The sequence below is a fragment of the Cydia splendana genome, chromosome 13 (genome assembly GCF_910591565.1).
Source record: "Cydia splendana chromosome 13, ilCydSple1.2, whole genome shotgun sequence".
Taxonomy (NCBI): Eukaryota; Metazoa; Arthropoda; class Insecta; order Lepidoptera; family Tortricidae; genus Cydia; species Cydia splendana.
The window spans coordinates 1,944,016-1,967,281 of NC_085972.1; the positions used below are offsets into that span (position 1 = coordinate 1,944,016).

Sequence of the window (23,266 nt, forward strand, 5' to 3'; positions counted from 1 at the left end):
TAAGGGCATTTATTTGTGTGATGAACACTAATATTTGTTCCTGAGTTAAGGGTGTTTTCTATGTATATAAGTTTGTATTTGTCTATATAAGTATGTGTATCGTCGCCTAGCACCCATAGTACAAGCTTTGGTTAGTTTGGGGCTAGGTTGATCTGTGTAAGATGTCCCCAATATTTATTTATTTATTTATTATTATTATTATTACAGCTTTATTTATTTCAGCGAATATAATGTTTGTTTATATGTTGTTGTATTATTTGTTAATTCTTTTCACTGATCCCTATTGGGTAAAAGCCTCCTCGAGTCCCTTCCATTGTTCTCTATCTGTAGCTAATTTCATCCAATTTATTCCTGTTTTTCCAACTATTTATTTATTTATTTTATTTTATTCAATTATGATTGATATATAAATTACAAATTTTTGACAGCAGCATACAAAAGGTTAAATATGAACAGCCAGTAGCTTAGCGGGTGAGATTACCTTCCCAAATTTCCATTGACTATAAATAATAAAGATGTGTTTAATTCATTTTTAACGCCTCACTCACTTAGGTATTTCTATTACTGAGTAAACAAAAATCAAAGACAGGTAGGTAATAAAAAAATAATATTAAGTAACAATATGATTTATTAGTTTTGGTTTCACAGGCAGCTTTTATCTTATCTAATGCATCTTCTTAGTCGGTGTCTTCATTGCTGAAGGTTGTGTCTAGTTTGAAGAGTTTCCTGCGCGATGTACCATGCTTTTCCAAGTGTTCCTGTCCTCGGCGATCTTAATAGATAATTCTAATGCATAACATCTATGTATTCAATGTCCGCTTGACTTTTGTCAATTTCGAAAATGTTTGAAGTCTATGAAGTAAATGAATTCACTGAGGTTACACTGATTCAGGCAAACCTGTCCACAATTTCACTTCACGGTTTGAATCAATACTAACGCTTAAAGTATTGTCTCTTCTGGTCAAGTAAGCCAGCAGTGCACGTCCTTAGCACTGGTAACTGCCATGAAGGCGTCATTGCAGCGGCAGCTCTGACTGTACGTGCCAACTTGGCGAGGACTTCTCAGCGTGGAAGAAGAGCCCGCGGAGCCGCTCTTGCCCGCTCTGGCTGCGTCGCCGCCTTGGTTGGGGCTGCGGGGACGACGGCTGTCTGAAATTGTTAAACTTTAGGTCAAAATTATATGCAATTAACAACGCACTCTTCAAATATTACACTATATAGAGTTATTTTATCACGAAATTGTGATAAACTAAGTTAAACAAATACCAACATATTTAATTTGCTTACCGATAAAACAATTATTTTCTCCAAAATTAGATTCGCTGTTCACTTGACACTCTTGACAGCTGACAGATGATGTTTCTTGACGGTTTTGAACGAGAACCACAGACAAAAATTAATTTTTACCGACTTGGCGCATAGAATGAGCGAAAACTAAAAAGATTGCCTCTTGGCTAGGTTATTATAAATATTATCGACCAGTCGCTCGCGAACGTAGAGATCGAATCGATAAGGAGCGAATGTAATTTGGCTACGGGCCCTGATCAGAAATACATGCTGTGCTCTAAAGCCCCCCATTCACACTTCTACTTGTAGTTCGCCTCGTAGTCCGCCTCATTGGGTAGGTATGGGGGTCGCGGACTACGTGCCGTCCTACAAACCCAAGTAGGATGTCTCTTGGGTCCTACAAATCCTGCAAACCCCGCCCACCGCTGTAGTCCGCCGCGTAGGATTGTGTGAGTTGTCGTCCTACGTTGCGGGCTACCGTGTTTGACGTATGACAACAGTGCGCGCCATTTTTTTTAAATTTATAAAGAAAATCGCTGTTTTTGGGACCAGAAATCACCCAATCACTCCAACAAACAATGGAGGAATAGGCATTGCAACAATTATTACCAATACTTAAGAAATATGACGCTCTCTGGCGAATTTTTGCAGTTTCTTTTCCCACACTCTTTTTTATTTTTATCGAATAACAAGAAAATACATAGCAGAAAAGCTATTTTCTTTTTTTTTAATTGCACGTAACATTTTCAAGAGTAAGTAGACCGACACTTGTGAGAAACGAAGCAGTACTGGTGATGGACGGCAAAACAGTACCGTGTGTGAGCTATTTCTTGCTCCGTAGTCCTGCAAGGCGAACTACAGCGTAGGAGGGTGTGTGAGCTATATCCTACGCCGTAGTCCTGCGAGGCGGACTACTAGGTAGGAGTGTGAATGGGGGGCTTAAGGCTGTGCTGGATTAACCAATGAGCGAAGTAAACAGTTTCTTAGTCCACCACGGGGGGCCCCGTATCTAGGGGGGTCCCATATCTCAGAAACCATTCTAACCTGATGGATGGCCCAAAAGAGAGGGGCACTGTAGTCTAGAAATGGATATCGTCACTGAAACCGGGCTAATGGGAATAACCCGGAAACAATAATGTATTAACACATTCACTGCCCCCGACGCACATGTGCGTCCACCGTCATACAAGTTTGTTCCTAGGTCACGCCCCCTGGCAGTGAATGCGTTAACAGTAACACAACTCCAAATATTCTTTTTCTTATTAGATTAGACTGCATGTTTTTGTGAATTAGATGTAACAATTTTGACGGCGCTACAGTATTAAAAAAAACACGTATTCTATCAATCTTTCCGAAGAAACAATAACAGTTGGAACCATTTTAAACTGTTTTTAACCTTATTTAACTGTGAAAATCTACCCAGTCTAATATGTATGTATCAGGGATGTTGAGAATATTCGCATCCGTATCCGCAACCGCGGAACTTCCGCATTATTTTCAACATCCGCATAAAATCGATGCGGAGCTTATGCGGATGCGGATGCATGGGCGTACGCAGCATTTTTAGAGCACCGTACAAAACTTTGTTTACGGTGCTCTTATGGGATCACTTCGGTCTTGCAAATCGGTTAAATGCGTTTTTCTCAAAGACCGTTTGATGTAGGTACCTAAAATTTGGAATAGTTATGGCAAGTACCATCACTAACACTGTGAATAAGTCAAAACTGCTTATTTCTGATTTTAGGGGGAAATTTAGGGGGTTGAGAGGGGTAGCCTGATTTTTTTTTATTTGTAAGAATCGTGTTGGGTACCATTAGAAAGCTTGCAAAAAATTGAGTCGATGGACTGATTTTGACTTCATTTTAGAGTGCAATAGTTTCGATAAAAAATGCATTTAAAGTTGCAAGTTTTCATACAAAAATTTTCACCTCTGTCCTGGCGATTTTCGCGAAAACTATAGCTAACAGGCAGCTGACCAGTCAATACCCAACTTAAAGAAGCATGGAGACGGCGGGAAAATTATCAGCTTAACTTCATGGTATAATAATATACTCCGCCTGGTACTCCATTCCCGTCTTTTCTAGGTCACCTAACTGACACGGGCCTACGTCATCATGCGACAGCGCTATATGATAATATGCGATAGCGCTATATATAGCGGCCATGTTGTTGTGACGTAGGCCCGTGTCACTCTGGGAATGGAAGACCATGTTTCATTAGACTATGCTTAACTTTATCTTTATTAGTTTTCAACTGCAGCCTGATCTTTGGTTGCTTAGGGCTAGCTAACTGATGCTTACACTGGTCATTTCATATTAGGAAGTAGTTTTAGCGAGAAAGATCCTTAGTTAAAACTTTGGCATTGAAATTTATGACTTATGTCTTTGATACAAAGTTTAATTCTGCTTGCTTATTTTTGTGGGATATTTTTTTTTTCTGAATAGCCTACTATAAGTATGAGAGAGATCTACAAAATACAACCTTATTATATTGCAAATAAGTTTAAATTTCGAACGGGCTTTCCAACCAATTGACTATCAATGTGCTCAGTAAGAATCATATTTATTATTGCAGTTTATCTGAAAAAATTCAAATTAAGAATTCCGTTCTTCACTGTCGTTGTTTTTTTTTTTCACAATAGAGCACATAGAGTTAGTAAGGCGTATAGAGAAAGGGAACGGTGCTCTGAACACCGTAGTCTTGACTTCGTGCTTGGCCAATTATTTAAGGGGTGGGGCAGTAGTAGGGGAGGCTGGGTACGTTGTAACAGGGTAGGTACGGTTGAAACAGAAATTTTTAGCTTATGGTCAGAGACCAGGGTGGGGCAACTGCCCCACCGTGGGTACGCCTATGTGCGGATGTCGAATAAGTCGGTACAGGAACGTCTTAGCGGCGGCGTAAGTGCCAGGTAATTTCGTCATTAGCTATAACGAAATCGTCTAGATCTAGAAAAGTCGGCCAAGTTACTATTTATTAAATATAACGCACCTATATTCTTGCTCAAATACTAAACGTATCGTTTTTTTTTTAAATAAAAATTACGAAAAATTAGTGATTTACCGACTATTGATTTGGCCGACTAGCCGACTAATCGGCGCTCGGATGGCCGATTAGTCGGCCAGATCATTAGTTTCGTTTAAGTTCGGTACAGATCACTTAAAAAACAATCGTTTTTCCCCCTGCGTCGCGCTATTCATCAAATTATAGTAACGCTAAAAAATAAAATAATATAAATAAAAAAAATCCTAAGGCTATTCATACGACCACCGGACAAAAAAGCGACCACACGGTCAATAATTCGAACAAAAGTTTTCATAAGCACCCTAAATAGGAATTTGGGTAAAATAGGTGAAAAGTTTATGGTAAATATTTGCTGTTTATTTCTTTTTGCCCTGATTGTCTATCACTTATAAAGTGCCGACTAATCGGCCATTTTTGCCGACTAATCGCCGACTACAAATGAGGCCGGATAGTCGGCGACTAGTCGGTACATCCCTACTAAAAATGTAATTAATTAAGTACCTAATCTTGACATCCGCATCCGCGGATGTGCGCCTTTAAATATCCGCATATGTCAAAAAATCTACATCCGCAACATCCCTGGTATGTATCGACCTATAAGAAATGTTCAAGTAGCACTATTGTTTTATCGCTTTACGGTGTTGCAATGTTGCAATATACTGTCTTTCAAATGTTATTTTCTAGTGTCTTCTTTCATTAGCCCAAATCTAGACATGTACGGGTTTTAACTATTGTGCTAACAAAGCAGATGGTAAATGAAACAGATAATAAATAGTTAAGCAACATCAAAATTTTATTGTAATTAGAGCAAACAGTGCATTGACAAAATTATATCTTACGGCATTTAAAAATAAACAAAACGTACATCTATGCAAATATGAATTCAAAGTGTTCACAATAGTGACATTATTCTACAATAGTTATCCTTGAGATTAATCACAAGAAGTAAAACCAAGACTCACTAAACACAAAAATAAACAACTACGCCCCTCTGGGAGTACAATATTTAGTCGGTCTTGGTTGAACAGAACTCCAATCCTTTACTCTGATAAGTTTTTTCCAACTTGAACAGTGCGACGGTAGGGCAGGTGGACACACCATTCAATTTAAAAGAAACTCGGTGCGCAGAACCCTCGTATGTGCCGAGACTCGTCCTCCGAGCACGAACGACGATGCTGAACAGGTACTAATGTTACAACCTCTATACTTTGCATTAAAATAATGCCCATTTTCACAGGCAAGGGATCCTAACTCCGCAACCGCTTATACCAGTGATATATTCACTCTGACACTAAGTTCTCAGCTTCCCTGCAAAGTTTTCCATCATGCGTTCAAAAGAAAACCTCAGTGACTGGTTTAAAATATAACTAAATTATTCGCGATCCTGCCACCACTCGAGTGTTCTGCAGAATCCAACCCTTGCACTTTGTAAGAAGTTCTAGTTCAGTTCAAGTAAAGGACCACAGGGAGCTTGTTACAAAGCAAAGGCCAGCCGGTTCGTCAACAAGACATTACATTACTAGCTGAGAATTCATTTTCCGTTTAATGCTCAGCATGTTGATTTCATAACACACCAGACTAAACGTAACCACAAGTAAATCTGTTAAGGAAAAAATATAATAGGCTTTGCCATGATTACTATAATATAGGTACATTAAAAGCTAAAATTTTGTTTTTTTTTCCTTGATAATAACGATCGTTTTAGATATGAATTCAAAAACATGCCTAGAATAATGCTGAATATTAAACTGGAAATATTATAGTCCACACTTTTTTTTACATTTTATACTTATTTTTTATATTTTTTTGTATTTTTTATGTTTTTTTAAAGTAATTTCCACGCTGGGAAAATTACACTAATTCTATGCAAAGTATAGCTTGTATTATGTTATATGACCACTCCATACTTTGTTTCATTATGTTTACGGGCTATGCGATTTACCCTCGCACGTTGGCAGTAGTAGTACAAGTGAGAGTTCACTTGCTGAAATAATTTATTTAAAACAAACAGGAATCGAATGCGAGAATAATAAATAAAATCACAAGTAAGATACTGCAAACGTGCCAGTTATAAAGCATAGCCCGAAGCGCTACAGGCAGTGTCGCATGCCATATTCGAATGGGAAGTGGTGACGAGGAGTGTCGACTCAAACCTAGCGACATCGGCCCGGGGAGGCGTGAGGCGACAATTCATTGGGAAAATTGATTGGCCCCTTGGCCGGTGTCGCTCGGCTTGGACATTCACTTCTTGGTCATGATCTTGAGGTACTCGAGCGCGTTCTGCGCGGCGGAGGCCTGCGCGTCCTTGCTGCTGAGCCCGTTGCCGTAGCACACCGCCACGGGCAGCGTGGACAGCTGCACCAGGCACTGGCTGCGTCCCGTCATCGACTTCTCCTCGATGTCCACGTACGTCACCTCGAACGACTGCTCCGACGCGATCTCCTGCAGGAACTGGACGAAGTTGAAGTCCTTGTTGTTCAGCGGGGTCACCTGAAAAGATTAAATAGCATTTTGAAGATAGGTAATTGATACAATGTGTTTTGATCTGAGCGATTTCTAACTACGAGATGGTTAAACAATGATTGTTATACATGCATACTTTTCGTACTATTCGTTTTAATTTTATCAACCGACTTCCATGTTCAGTGATCTACTCGTACTTACTGCCTTTTAATAGTATTGTCTCAGAACTTATTAATTTTACCCACAATCTGGCCCCTTTACAAACTACGAAAAGTTAGTGACTATCCAAAGAACTACAATAACAGAAGTATAAGCTGAAATTGTACTTAGGTTTATAGACAAGTTTTACAATAATATCAGCACGACTAAAATCAATCAGGCCGCAGAGTTGCATAAAGGGACAAACAATTTAAAGAATTGACATGTTTAACAAACATCAAATAACATATACATATACAAATATCATTGTGTGAATTGTTTATTTTCTAGAAAAAACTCAAGTTTTTTTGAGTCAGCCCAGGAAAGCAACAAATATTTTCTGCTGTGATTCACGTGATTTTAAAAATAAAAGCGTTTCAATCGAATAATGGAAGTCTGTTGCAATCACTTATCACATAAACACCAACCAAATCCCATGCATAATAATGAAAAATCTTGCATACCTGCAACTTGGCCAGGTTGGGGCCGACAGACTGTTTCAGATGCTTGTGAAACTGTGACACCTTGTGGCTGTGACTGGTAGTCAGAGTAGAGATTTTACTGTCTTTCAGGTCGGCGTAGCGGGCCGCCACTCCCTAAAACATAACACGATTATGAGCTGCGAATTCACGGGAGGACAAAATGTAATGCGACGATTGGTAGAGAATTTAGAAGAATTGCTAGACTGCTTTTATGGCAATTACGCATAACACACTATAGTAAGTATTTTATGTATTTATTTAAACTTTACTGCACAAACAAAGAATTTACAAATGGCGGACTTTTATTGTGTTGATACTATATTTAAAACTAAACAAATTGGGCGTTTAAAACTTTTTAATATTACTAGTAATATTTATGTGAAATTAAAATTTATTTGAGTAAGCAAGCATTGTTAAAATCGACGGCATTCGTTGCGATGGCAATTAAACTTAACTGAATCTCAAAAGTATTATGGAACAAACTGAAAGATGATTCTATAGTCCTAAAAGACATTGCAATTTTAAGAAAATTATTTTTAGTTGTAAAGCAGTAGTATAATATAATTTGAGTAGAACTCTGAAGGTCATAAGGCACTGTAGAATTATATGCGATGTTGCCAGACATGTCAACTTCAATTTTTCTACTTCTCTCAGTCGCAAAACATTTTGTCCTCCAGTGAATTCCCAGCTTGAGAACAGACCAGTGGCTTGCTAGTCTGTCGCCGACCGAAAGATAGTAAATCACCTGGCCAAGTGCTAACCCTTACAGCTGAACAACAAAGGAGCCACTCGCATCATGGCTGTTAATCAATTTGGAAAAAGTTTTTGTTGTTAGTTACATTGGAATTAACACAATTTAATATTTTTAAGCAACAATACTTAAATATTTTTGATAGCGAAGATAAACTAAGCTTGTATTTATAAAGGCGGGAGTCTACCAGTGTGCACAAGCATTTTTGTACCGAATAGGCTAGTGCCACACAGTGGTGGAATCCCGCCTTAAGGTATAGTTTACTCAATAACATTCAAACCAGTGACATTTTTCATGAAATGTTGCTGGCAGTTTAAGATATAAGTATTGTTGCCTTTCAAAAGGTTATATTATAAGTTTTATTAGAGAATTGTACTTCGTGTTTGTATCACTGGAAAATATAGTTAAACTGCACAATGAAAACCATTTCTATAATTATGAGAACGTCTCTTTTTTGTTGGGTAAAGTTTTCAGCTTGCCGATGTACAGATGTAGTGTATAATTAATATAATTATTTTCCATCGATTTTCACGGAAATGTACGAACCTGTCTTGCTGTTTCAGTCAGTCTCGGTACAAAAAGTACTGACGATGATTGAAGTAGCATGACAAATACGAACATTTCTGTTATATATTAACATGTGGACCCGGGTATGTCCTTAAACTACGTCCAAGACCACCGGTGGACGGGCGGCAGCGTCCCTCAAATTCGGTGTACTCGACTGCGATCGCCAACCCGCCTGCCAAGCGGGCATTATGGCATTCACCCCCCAAAGGGGGAGGCCTATGTTCAGCAGTGGATGTGTTATGGCTGAGATGATGATGATGATGTGGATAGATAGCAAGCCAGCACACGTACGTAACAGTTTCCGAGAAAATACGATGGAAAACAATGATGCACTACATCTGTACAATAATGTGTCTTGTTACCTCCTCATCGGGCTGGAAGGACTCCGGGGGGTTGTCCTGCAGCGCCTGCCACATCTTGTAGGCGGCCTGGCGCTTGGCGAGCTTCTTGGACTTGCCAGTGCCCACCTCGCGCCGCTTCAGCAGCGTGCAGATGATCGTGAACTGGCGCTCGTGCGGGAGGCCTGTATGCATTGGAATTAAATAAATATTAAGAGATAACACAACACCACACACAAATCGACCTATTCCTTCAGTAAGCACAATAAGGCTGGTGTTGTGGGTACTAATCACCAGTTTTAGGAAGCTTAGAGAGCCGCAAGTGTTGATTTCAAGGGTCTAAGAAGTCTCAAGTGTTAAATTTTGGGTCTCTTGAAGAGCCGCAATTGTACCTCCAAAGAGCCGCATGCCGCTGTTTGCAGACCCCTGCACTAGTGAATTGATTTAAAAAAAAAATGGCTTGTAGAATTAACCCTGTGGATGGGCATTTAGGCACATGAAACATTACCTGTTCATAGTCATATATATCATCTATCTACAAGAATATTTTTCTCATAAAACATCAAAAATGTACGACGCGGCGAGCCGCAATACGCAATACACGGCCGTCGTGAACGCTGCTCGCACTGTCAGTGCTTGAGAAAGGAGACCTAGGCTCTCCGAGATGTGTCGCGCGAGTGACTAAAAACAAGAGAGTCTTTAGACTCTCTAAGATAATTTAACCGTTTACGGTTAAATTATTCAATCAAAAATGTATTATCAAAGTGAATAAAAAATTTAAAACAACCCGTTTTATATTACAAAACATTACTGATGAATAGTTATTTGTATTTAGGTGTCATAATATGGTATAAACTTTGCACATTAACCCTTTGACCAAAGTCCTCAAAAAGACGCGCGTCCCTACAGCTCATAGTCATAGTCATAGTCATTTATTCATAAAACAATATACATTGCGTTTGAATTTTACATTATATCACAATTACAATTTATAAATAACAATTAGAAATTAAAGTATTACAAATTATCTAACATAATAACAAATTGAACAATAATTGGCTTATAATAAAATATAATTAATAATAATAATAAAGTATATGTCAATTGGTCTAAATTAATTAATAACTATTATGTCAGAAAGAGAAAAAAAAAATACTACTTAATAATACTATGTTGTACTCTGAGCTGACAAAAACTCAATATCAAACTTTGTGCATTGAGAAAAGGTTTACGATGACGAGACGCGTACGATAGGCGTACGTTCAAAGGGTCATGCAGGAACCAGTCAAGTATCTGAAATGTATTTCCACTATGCTAAGGGCTGATTTAGACGGCGCGCGAACTCGTATGCGATTTTAGTCTATTGGTTACATCCAAATTCATCCGACCAATCAAATACCGCAATGTAATGAAACTCGCATGCAAGTTCTCGCACCGTCTAAATGAGCCTTAATAAAATTAATCAAATCTGAGTGCCACTTACGTCTATTGACATTGTCATCATTCTCAGCATGGTAGGAAGGCGGCGGCCAGAAGCGAGACATGCAGAGCTCCTGCAGCCAGCCCACCGGGTTGCCCATCAGCTTGTCTTCAAAAGACGTCACCACAGCACCACCAGTACTGTGAGAAAGAGGACCAATCAGTACTTGTGCGTCACAGAATTGGGTAATAGTACAGTCGAAATTATTAATTTATGACCCATTTCGTACCGTAAAATGGGGTGAGTAGGGTCAAAACTCAAAATTCAAACCTCGATAACATTTTATTTTTACATATGAAAACTGAATGGTGTATATAATAAGTGTTCCGGACGTTTGTATTTTAGTTTTTATTTTATTTTGACTCACAGTGACAATCAATATGAAAGTCGCTAGAGACCTCATACTATTGTCACTGTGACATAGGTACAAAATGGGTCATAAATTAAAACTTTCGACTGTACATTGCGATACAAGTGAGAAAAGTAGGAAATGATGGTGAATGGTGTGATGAGCACTCATCACGTGTGAAGTGGACCTTATATGTGTTAGTCACCATTGAAACATGAAGGCATAAGTCTATGTGACAACACAAGAAATATTCAGGTACATACATCCACACCGCAATAAACTTTTTTAGAGCTGGTTAATGGTTACTTTAGGTACACAAAAATTTACTGCGGGTATGGATGCACCTTTACCAAAAGTTGGAACTACTTACGTCTCAGGCACAGTTCCATTGGCTGGAGGGTCAGCCGGGGCAGCACCAGTCAGCTTGTCAAGTAGAGCCTTGGCTGCGGAGTGCTTGGCCTCCTTCTTGGAGCGCCCGGTGCCCATGGCTATTCACAAAAAAAAATGATGTAGTGATAGCGGTACACCCTGAAATTCGGGAATCAGCTGCAAATGGTGTTAAAGGTATGAACATCGGCACGATTAATCTTTAGGCCATTTGAATCAATTTGACCCGTAGCACCAAAAAAAAAACAAACGGAAAGGAGTTATGACGTCATCTTTTTTTTTGTATGGATAATAAAAAAAAATTGTTCAGAAGACTACCGTGTGTGGTATTAAATGAAAGGGCAGTTTGAGCCGGTTCTACAAATATATCACATTATTATATTTCCGTCACTTGCATTCAATTAAAATTAAAATAATTTTCAAAACATACCAAGTTTGGACTCCTCCAGATACGAAACGGTTGAATTATTTTTTGTAAAATATACCTCAAGTAGTACCCAATATCCTCATATCTAACCCCAAGAAATTAATTACGAAAATATTTAGTTTTAGTATTTTTTTGAAATTTTTTATTATTACAAATTGTGATCTATCAATCTAACAATGAAACGGCCTCCTAGCCTAGTCGATAGTGAACTATGAAGCAGGAGGTCCCAGGTTCGGAATTTCGAATCCTGGTAAGGGCATTTATTTGTGTGTTCATCATCATCATCACACAAATAAATGCCCTTAGGGGCTATTCATAAATTACGTCATTTCAAATTAGGGGGGGGGGGGGGTCTGGACATCGGATGACGGTAGCATGAAGTAGGAGGAAATGGGGTCATTTGATGCATGATTTTTGGATGATTATAGGGGGGGTCCAAAATCGTCAAAAATCGATGATGTAATTTATGGACAGCCCCTTACCAGGGCTTGTATATATGTGTATATTATATATATCGTCGTCTAGTACCCACAACACAAGCCTTATTGAGCTGTAGAACTAGGCCGATCTGTGAAAACTTGTCCTTTAATATTATTATTATTATTTATTATTAATTAGTATCAGTTTAAATATTAAATTCGACATCACACTTTGTAATAATGAAAAAATAAAAAAAAATACTAAATCTAAATATTTTCGAAATTGATTCCTTTGGATTAGATATGAGGATATTGGGTATTATTTGAGGTATATTTTACAAAAAATAATTCAACGGTTTCGTATCTGGAGGAGCCCAAACTTGGTATGTTTTGAAAATTATTTTTATTTTAATTGAATACAAGTGACGGAAATATAATAATATGATATATTTTTAGAACCGGCTCAAAATGCCCTTTCATTTAATACCACACACGATAGGTTTCTGAACAAATAATATTTTTTTTCCATACAAAAAAAAGATATTATTTGTATCTCCTTGGATATCACGGGCCTATAATCCCGGCTTTTTGATAGGCTTGCGTGGGGACACAGATCCAACACGTAGAGGCCCCTTGGAGAGCTTTTATGTCATGTAGAACGCCTGCTGGAACCCGTTCACAGGTGCTACAATAGACACCCATGAACCGGTCTCAGCAGGCATTGGGACTATTGTAGAAAAAGAGAACAGTATACCGGTCTATGGATTGAAGTTTGGGTGGACTATGAGACTGCGTTATTACAAAGACGTACGGACACCTGCCATAACAATGTTCACACAAGTTATCGAGGCAGGTGGTGACTTGCCGCGCACTAGATTGGCCCCTGAAACTGCCGTCGCGAAGACGACCAGGAGCAACATCGGTGTGAGCGGCTCAGGGGTGTCGAGAGGTGTGCGCCGCTTTCTACCCAGTGGCTGTTAGCAGCCACTGTGCCAACTCGCGTCTTATGCATCTTTCACTTCCACCCCTGGAGCATATAGCTCTAACGACTCCTCTCTGGACGGCCAATTAAGGCAAGCCAGAGCTGAGAGTCCTGCGGGTCCCCTTGGGGTCCACTCCGACCGACGAAGACGGAGACCCTGACTGACTCTTATTCTTTAAATAAGAATAATAATAAATAATATCTTTATTTGTTCAGAAACCTATCGTGTGTGGTATTAAATGAAAGGGCATTTTGAGCCGGTTCTAAAAATATATCACATTATTATATTTCCGTCACTTGTATTCAATTAAAATAAAAATAATTTTCAAAACATACCCAGTTTGGGCTCCTCCAGATACGAACCCGTTGAATTATTTTTTGTAAAATATACCTCAAATAATACCCAATATCCTCATATCTAATCCAAAGAAATCAATTTCGAAAATATTTCGATTTAGTATTTTTTTTTTAATTTTGCCCTTTCATTTAATACCACACACGATAGGTTTCTGAACAGATAATATATTTTTTTCCATACAAAAAAAAGATGACGTCATAACTCCTTTCCATTTGTTTTTTTATTTTGGTGCTACGGGTCAAATTGATTCAAATGGCCTACAGATTAATCGTGCCGATTTTCATACCTTTAACACCATTTGCAGCTGATTTTGGTCAACCGCTAGTACTAATGTAGCAAAAAGAGCAATAAAACTTTCTATATTTAGAGCTTAACTCCTAAGTTCATAAACATATTTTTTTTTGTATTCTTCAAATTTGTCAAATACTGAAACTAGAGGACTATTTTTTTTTAAGTCAAGACAACCCTACTAATTTTTGTGAATTTTCTTATTAGCCAGTTTATGTGGTCAAGATCAGCTGTTTTGTTATGAAAGAAGTATTTGAGGTACCTATTGCAAAAGTTTTTTATCCGAATAATGTAGAATCACTAATTAGTAATATGCTAATGTCAGAAGGTATTTGTTAGGCAATAAAGTAAAGGCAAAAATCAATAGAATGATCTACAAGCTCACTTTTAGAGTATAAATCAGTATTTTTCATGTTCTGGGTGAAAATAGTCAAGACATGTAAGTGATTTACTCACCAACAAGATCAGCGACGGTCACTCGATAACGGAATGTAGGTTCATGGATCATGCCCTCAATTTGCACCAGTTCATACTTAGGCACGGTTCCTCGGCGAGCCAACAGCTCTTGGAGAACCGACACCGGAGTCTTCATTGGGAGAGATTCCATTTCCTATTGGAAAAGTATAAAATAATAAATGAAAGATTGCTACTGATTTGACCATAATAGTATGCTTAGTTTGAATTTTGGTTGAGAAGTCAATAATTTATGAAACTGCATGTTGAGTACAGTCTTGTAATTCAACCATATCAGCAGCACAATCATTTTAACCAGTCATTTATTCTATTATTTAAGATGACAAGTATTAGAGTCTATTACTTACTGTTGTCTGGTTCAACAAAAGATGTTATTGATATACTAAGGCTGCCTGCATCTTGATGATGAAGTGGTACTTGTACAATGACTAGTAAAAAACGATACATAATCATAATAGAGGGTAGGGTAGGTACTTACTCTCTTAGCAGCCTCGTCTAACGGAAGTCTCTCCAAGTTGTTGGGCGGTTTCGGGCGGTTGTTGTAGCGGCGGCGCGGCCCGTGCTGGGCGTGCTCGCCGTCCGGGCCCGCTCCGTGCACGGGCATCCCGTGCACGACTCCCGGCACTCCGCCGTGCACGACGCCGACCGCTCCCGGGTGCGGGTGAACTACGCCTCCCTCCATCTGCATCGACCGAATCATTACAAACACCGATCACACAACTAATACGAGCATTCACTAGTCAATTTCTAACACTGTAACACCCTAAATACGATCACTTCGTGGCAAAATTAAGTTTGTCACATGTGACACGGACGGCGGCCATTACAGTAGATCAAGATGGCTCCATAATGGCATGCCGGACGGCGGCCAGCCGGTATATTAATAACCCTAAAATTATTAAAATTGTATCGCTCATAAACGCTAAAATGTAGGTTAAGATGACATATGATTATTACATGATGGTAAATGATGCAAGTATACTTAAAAGAGAAGATAAAAGAAATAGGTTAAAATGACATCGCGTACCTTCATATTATGCTTGGTGCTATTAGAAGAAGAAATGATGGGACGGCGTAAATATTAATAAACTAATGAAAGCCGGTAAATACTGACCATAAAATAAGGAATAACGAATAACTTCAACGAGCAGCCAAACGCTTTGATGAGGTCTGCACAAGCGCACACCGGACACCGACCCCGCGCACAGATTATCTATAAATACATAGATAAAGGTTACATCAATCAAATCAACCATAGACTATAATGGCCTCTACAAACGTCACGATAATCGTATGCGATTTGAAATACATTGTGGCATTTGATCGATCGATTAAAAGCCATAACAGACTACCGCACCGCAGCGCGACCCTGGTGCGCCGGACTCATAAATGAGAGTGAGAAAGAGATACCAGTTTAATTGACGACAAGGACGTTGACAATGCGTTGACACTTCTACGTATTGCTGCGTCCCATAGAAGGTAGGATCCTATAGAAGTGGTATACGTGTGCCTCCGTGAGGGACAAAACATAGGTACGCAATGCGACACTATGATTGGTCGAATTTATTTGTTGCCCACCATGATCCATACTAAATTTCCAGTAGGGAACAAAAAGAGTGTAATCATTAGCTCGACGGGCTTACGCGCTCGAGGCGAGCCACGAGACTGCACGAGACGCGCCGCGAGCCGAGCCACGAGCCGCGAATCTAAACCGGTCATAATAATTATTACCATAGAGTATAATATAAGTAAAGAAAGAGTGGTAACTCCATACATCAGTTTTCTTACCAAAACGCGCGTTATTTCGTAGTCGACATCTAGCGTCATGTAGCGGAATTTATCAGTACTGATCTCAGCGAACGAAAACTCTAATGCTCAACAATGTTCAGCTAATATTATAACCGGATTAACTGGAAGTCTATTTTCAACCCCATCTGCTTCTAATATTAGTTGTAAATTGTTTCAGTAGTACATTATTCGCCAGTATGTACACTTGTGACATCTAGTGTCAAGTAGGGGTAATGATAAGTAGTTCCACTACTTGATGTTATCAATGTTATATGAGTCGCTTAACTTCAAACTCGGGTAAATCCATCTGTCAGATTAAGCGATTTTGGTATTAAGAAAAGGTAATAGGGGGTCGGTTAACAGAATTGGGCGAAATCGGGTATCAATCTGCTTCCACTCCGCTGAAGATGCCAACCACTTCCTAGAATCTTCCACTTTAACACACAGTCACTACAAGGCTTCTGTGCCATCTTTTAATGTCTCAAGACTGGGACTGGTGCGAGGAATTCCTGCTGACTGGTCCCCTGAGGAGGTGCTCGATAATCTTAAGGTCCCCTTAAACTCGGGAGGCCCCGTCCCCATTAAAATTAGACGCCTCAATTTAAAAAAAACCAATCAAGACGGCACTTACTCGTGGCTCCCATCCGAAACTGTTATTGTCACTTTTGACGGCCAAACTCTTCCTAAGAGGGTATTTTTATGTCTGAACTCTTATGGTCGAACAATATCAACTCCCTACTATATCCAATGTTACAAATGCTGCCGGTATGGTCATTCGAAAGATAAATGTAGGTCTCTCCCTAGATGCTTCCGCTGCGGAGGTGCTCATCAAGGGGAACAATTGTAACGGCGATGGTGAACCTCAACCATTCTGTTGTATCTGCCCTCAGGGGTTGGGGGCAGGTCACACAGCCAACAGCAAATCTTGCCCCGAATTTGTTAGACAATCAAACATTAAAAAAAACATGGAGGAGGAGAATATCTACATTGAAGCCTCAAATCGTCATGCTAAAGTCTCTCACAAATCTTACGCCAATGTTGCGGCCTCTTGCTCTTTTTCTCCCCAACCACAGTCTTATAGAAAAACAATTTGCCGTCAACCCCGCACGCCTCCTCACCTCGAAAAAGGGTATGATAAAAGAGCTCATGATGCTTTGACAAGGGCCCCGGTTGTCGAATCCAGACCGGTCTTCCCTAATCAACCACCCCCTAAGGAACAATTCATAGTTTCTGAAATTATAAAGTTGATTTCTTCCTTCGATAATTTTTTTTCTCCCGCCAGCCCTTTGGCTAACCCTTCTTTGATTTCCCACGTAGCGCCTTTTATTTCATCTCTGTTAAATCATAATGGATCAAGTAATACTTCAGTGGAACAGTCGCAGTATCAACAATAAAAAACAAGAGATACTTTACCTTATCAATAAATACAATCCAGCTATCTTGGCCATATCAGAAATATAGCTAAAGGAAAACTCCAATTTCAAAATCCCCAGTTACTGTTCTCTAATGGATTGCCGGGCTGATGGCTGTGCTGGAAGTGCCCTTTTCATTAGAGACTATATTTCCTACTTACCTATTTATCTGCCTAATAATAGTCCTAATTTCCACGCAACTTGTGCTCGTGTGGAAGGCATTACATTTTTATCCCTTTATATTCCTGATCCTTCTTCTAACATCCTAAAGTCTCCTAGGAAGTTAATAGAACCCCTCCCCCAACCTATTATTGTTCTTGGGGATTTTAATATCCACCATGCTTTATGGGGTAACTAGGACTAGTCCAGTAACTAGGACCAACCTCGGACTGCAGTCTCCCATGGTACGAATTTGCGCTGCTTACAATGCCTTTATAAAAGAAAGGGATGACATCGACATTTTTCATGACCGTTTGCCCGCGTTCAAAAACAAAATAATGGGCGAGAAAAATAAAAACAAGTAAATAAGTAAGTAAATAATAAATAATTTTATATCTTGTTGCTCATTCTTTCAATATAAATTAAAAAAAAAAAAAAAAAAAAAAGTTCCGTGTTGTTTGTAGTTTTATAGTTATAATTAATAAGTATAATTCTTAGATTTAATTGTATAGTTTTAGGTTAACTTTGATCTCACTGTAACACTTTATCAATGTTATGTAGACCAGGAACAACATTATCCAAAAACTCACGGGAACCACTTGGGGAGCCACTGCATCCTGCCTTCGAACTACGGCTCTGGCTCTGGTTTACTCAACGGCTGAGTACTGCGCCCCAGTATGGATGAACAGTGCACATACCTCAGCCGTTGACACGCAACTAAACCAAACACTCCGACTAATTACCGGATGCTTAAAGCCTACGCCATCCCACTGGCTCCCCATTCTGGGCAACATAGCTCCTGCACACCTCCGTAGGAACAATAGCCTTCACCGAGAAGCCATCAAAACGCTCAGGTGCTCTAACCTTCCCATCCACCGAGACCTCAACGAGATGACTAATCAAAGGCTGAAGTCCAGAAACCCTCCTGCTCTACAGATGCCCAATCAACAAACCACTTGGAGTTTGGTGGAGGCGTGGCAAGCAGAATGGGAGCACCATATGGACCAAATAAGCCCTCTCGTCCATCTCACACCTCAAACACCTCCTATCGGCTTCAAAGAGCCCCGCCGCGTATGGTCCGCCCTTAATCGCTTCAGAACCGGAATTGGTAACTGTGCACACCACTGGCACAAATGGGGTTGGAGCGCCTCTCCTGCCTGCGAGTGTGGACACCCAGACCAGACCATCGAACACATAGTGCTGGAATGTCCCCTCACAAAATATATGGGCAATGTGAATGACTTCAATATCCTGGCTGAAGAAGCGGCTGCTTACCTGAGTAGGGCGAAATTTTAAGTTGTTAGCATGCTTAATAAATTTTTGAATCCAGTGACATGTAACGAAGCCATACGATAAATAAATAATGTTATGTACTCCATAATTGTCATATGTATCAGTATTTATTTACCTTGTAAATGTTTTAGCGTAAGTTATAATATGTATGATGTGGTTGTACTTTAATAAATAAATAAAAATAAAAATAAATGGGGTTGTGAGAAAAAAGATGACGCTCTAGGAGAACAGTTTCTACTAGATATATTGGACAAATGCAACTTATGCCTACTAAACTCGGGTACACCCACCCGACGCTCTCTCCCTAATCAATCAGCTAGTGCAGTTGACTTATCCCTTTGCTCTCCTTCTCTTGCATCTCGAATTTCCTGGGAAGTCCTGGACAGCACTTATGGAAACGATCATTTCCCTATTTTACTATGTCTTCCTTTTGGTTCCTCTAAAAGACCTTCAATAACCTATCCCCTTTTAATATATAATATCAACAACGCAGACTGGGATAGTTACAAAAAACGTCTAGAGTATGAAACGTTACATCCCAAGTAACAATTTGTGGTTCTATAGTAGTCGATAGAACGTTTCCCAAATACCACCTAAGGTCCTATAAAAGACCAATGAAGATTGTATAAAGCCGAAATGGCGCATCTTATGTGCCATTCAGTGATATAGTAGACCTGTAGCAGTGTCAGTCGTGACGTTTTAGGTCTATAAAAGTGATGTGATGATCACTTTTGTGCTAATTTGTTGTCAGTAACGCCATTATAGTGTTAATTTATACTATAGTGACATTTGAGATTCCATTATAGTGCTTGTTTTATACTATAGTAGTATTTGAAATTGTATTATAGTGCTTTTTTATACTATTGTAGAATTCATAGTTCCTTTACTACGAAATTTGCTATCAAGTTTTCCATCAACTGTTGTGAGTGGTTTTGTTGTGTGTTTACTTCACAAAAACGGTACTAAGTAAAATGGTGATAAGTAAAGACTTTATATTAATATGCGCCATTTAGATGTCGAATAATTCGGTCCTTAGTGCAAAAAGTATATGGGACGGAAGTTTTACCGTTAGAATAGTATTAGTTTAATGAGGAATTTTAAATGCCCCCTCGATTTATTTATGTTTTTAATAAAATAATTTAACAAAATATCATGATATTCACCATAGTTACTACTATACAGCCAAGAAGTAAATCCGACGCTTTTATAGGCTAACTATAGAACTTACGACGAAATATTCACCGCCATCATGATTAAAATTAGGGTTCCAAAAGAATTTTGCTGTGACCCAGTTACACCTACAAACTCTTTAGAAAGATATAGGATTTTTTTTTAATTTAGATGTAGTCATTACTGTTGTTTCCTTTTTCAGTGTGATTGGTAAAAAAAATGTGCTAATAATGGATGTCGATAAATATCTAAACCGTCACGATTTTATGCTTGTATTAAATCATTGATGATAAATCTCACCTACAGTCACTAATATCACTGGGGTCTTTTTTATCAATTCATTAAAATATAAAAATATTTTGTACGGAACCACATTATGTGGCTTAGGCCTGAACTTATTGACCGAAGCGAAGCGAAGGTCTACGTTTTGACTCGGGCATTTTGCTTTCGTATGTCCGGATGTTCTCCTCTACAGGTCGCAATTCTTAACCGATTCTCATGAAATTTTGTGACCAGATTCTATGACTAAATAAATTTTTTTTGTCAATCCGGTTTTTGGAAATTTTAAAAAATGGCGGAGTCGTGATACCTGTCGCCTAAACAAATAGTCGTATCGATATCATAAGAGTTTTTTCTTTTTGATATATGTTTATAGATTAAATGGCCAAAAATTCAGAAAATTTGTATCTCTGGTTTCGGCGGTATTTAGATATTTAGTTTTTACTTGAGAATGAGTAGCTAAATTTCGTCAGCTTTAGTAAGAACTATCATGGCGCATTTTGCAAACGTTCGCTTTTTTGTTTGCATAGGGAGGTCCCTGGTTCCATCCCCAGTAATTGTATGCTGCTACATAACTTTTTGTATTTTTTTATACTTAAATTTCGTATCAATTGTTGTTTTTTATTTAATTTTTTTATTTTGAAAAAATTAAAAAAATCGTATTTTTTATTTATCAAGCGCGGGCTAAGCGCATTCGTTTATTTTTTGCAAGAGATGATGGCTTTTTGCGCTTTAAAGAAAATTTGATTCTTGAATATACGGCGCCATACCTTTGGCCTATGCTCGTCTAGATGGCGACACCATTTTATATTTAACAATTTTTACTCATATCAGTAAAAGAACATGGGTCAAAATCATATGGCGTTCTAAAAATAAAAAAAAAATCATTTATCCATACATATAAATAAATAAATATAAATAAATAAATATTATAGGACATTTTTACACAAATACATTTATTGTTTTTTTTTTTCATTTTCATTTTAATCCTGTATCGAAAGATAGCAGTAAATTTACTGTGACTACAAAATTTAGTATGACAATAACCCTCTACTACATATAGGGACCGTGCGCGTTGGAGGGTCTGCCATCTTGTGGCCTGAATCGGAAACATGTACATTGCCAAAACAAGTTCTACCATCTACCGTTCTTGTAGGTACGTTTCCTTATGCATAGTAGGTTCTGTCATCTTGTGGACTACATCGGAAGCATAAACGTCACATTTACGCCTCACGCCAAAAATCGGACGGCTCCTATGCTACCCCCTATAGTTCACGCGCGCTCACTATAGGGACCGTGCGCGTTGGAGGGCCTGCCATCTTGTGGCCTGAATCGGAAACATATGTGCACATGTACATTGCCAAAGCAAGTGCTACCATCTACCGTTCTCGTAAGTACGTTTCCTTGTGCATAGTAGGTTCTGCCATCTCGTGGGCTACATCGGAATCATAAACTACATATCTACGCTTCGCGCCAAAGATCTGACGGCTCCTGTGCTGCCCCCTATACACTTTATTCTCTTTAGATTAGATATTTAAATTCTTACTCGAGAATAAGTAACCAAATTTCGTCAGCTCATCTAAATGCTATCATAGCGCAGTTGGAAAGACGCTTACAAGCAAGGATATGGGATAGGTACCCGGTTCGATCCCCAGTAAATGCAAATTTTTTTATTTATGTTTTGCACTTAATCATCATATTGCTGATTGATCAAGCGAGCGCGAAGCGCGAGGTAAGCGTATTCGTTTGAGTTTTTGTTTGAAAATTTTTTTAGCGATTTTAGTTCAAGGGCATGGCTGTTCCAGGAGTCAATTTCCACTTACGTTTATAGCATGGGCGGTCACCATCCATAAATCGCAGGGGTTAACATTGCCTAGGGTAGTGGTCGACCTTGGGCTCAGGGAACTAGCTGTAGGTTGCTCGTACGTTGCGCTTTCCCGGGCTCAAAGTCTAACTAACAATAATGTTAGTTAGACTTTGAGCCTTTTAATTTGGATCGCCTCGCTAAAATGGCCCATAATTTCCGCAAATCATTTTTTCTTCGAGGCAATTACTCCGTTTTCATTTTTTCCCAGTGGAATTTCTTCGCTTTATTTAATTTTTCGTGTACATTTTTTCATAAACTAAATTTTCCTTTTCTCAATTTATTCCCTTTTCTTTTTAATCCCAGTAGTTAAAATAACCAGTAGGTTTTTTTTTTCACTAACTAAATATTCTCTATCTCCATATTTTCTCTTTTTTTTAATGCTAGTGGTAAAAATAACCAGGTTTTTTTCAAATAGGTAGGTTAGGGTTATTTTTTTTGATGACCCTAAAAACGAAACTGCTCCCAGAGATAGGTAGGTTAGGGTTATTTTTTTTTGATGACCCTAAAAACGAAACTGCTCCCAGAGATAGGTAGGTTAGGGTTATTTTTTTTTGATGACCCTAAAAACGAATCTGCTCCCAGAGATAGGTAGGTTAGAGTTATTGGCTGACAGCGTTTGGTTTTTTACTTGTAGTTTTGTAGATTATGTTTTAATTTTAGTGTTTTTGATATTTGTTGTATGTGAAATACCTACAAGTAACAAATATAATTACTACACTATTAACATACAGTAACAAGAAAATATTATCCTAGATATTTAAAAGAACGAAACCTATAAGGAAAAGATTAATTTTAAAATATTAAAAATAGGCGATTGCGGAAGAAAACCATTGGGAAAATATGGGAACGGAGTAATTGCTACCGAGAATGAATGATTTCGGGAAATTATGGGCAACGCAAAATATGAGAACGGAGTAATTGCCTCGAAGAAAAAATGATTTTCGGAAATTATGGGCCACACTCGCGCACGAAGCTTCTTAGTTGCAGTTTACAGGTTAATTCAAAGGTAATGTTGGTTTCCTAACAT

The 23,266-nt window shown here is 38.6% G+C and overlaps 1 protein-coding gene across 4 annotated transcripts; it reads right to left on the minus strand.

Moving 5' to 3' along the window:
- Positions 1-5,080: 5,080 nt before the first annotated feature.
- On the minus strand, positions 5,081-15,516 carry LOC134796377 (interferon-inducible double-stranded RNA-dependent protein kinase activator A homolog). Of its 4 annotated transcripts, none has more exons than XM_063768563.1 (8): positions 15,386-15,516; positions 14,750-14,953; positions 14,254-14,407; positions 11,307-11,424; positions 10,591-10,727; positions 9,132-9,292; positions 7,434-7,565; positions 5,081-6,798 (listed from the first exon to the last, which is right to left on the minus strand). In XM_063768563.1, the coding sequence occupies exons 1-8, from the start codon at positions 15,386-15,388 to the stop codon at positions 6,550-6,552; spliced, it is 1,158 nt and encodes a 385-aa protein (XP_063624633.1). In that variant the 5' UTR covers positions 15,389-15,516; the 3' UTR covers positions 5,081-6,549. The 4 variants fall into 4 exon arrangements, with proteins under 4 accessions (XP_063624633.1, XP_063624632.1, XP_063624631.1 ...); XM_063768562.1 differs by having other exon boundaries at positions 15,299-15,459; XM_063768561.1 differs by lacking the exon at positions 15,386-15,516 and having other exon boundaries at positions 14,750-15,099.
- Positions 15,517-23,266: the final 7,750 nt, after the last annotated feature.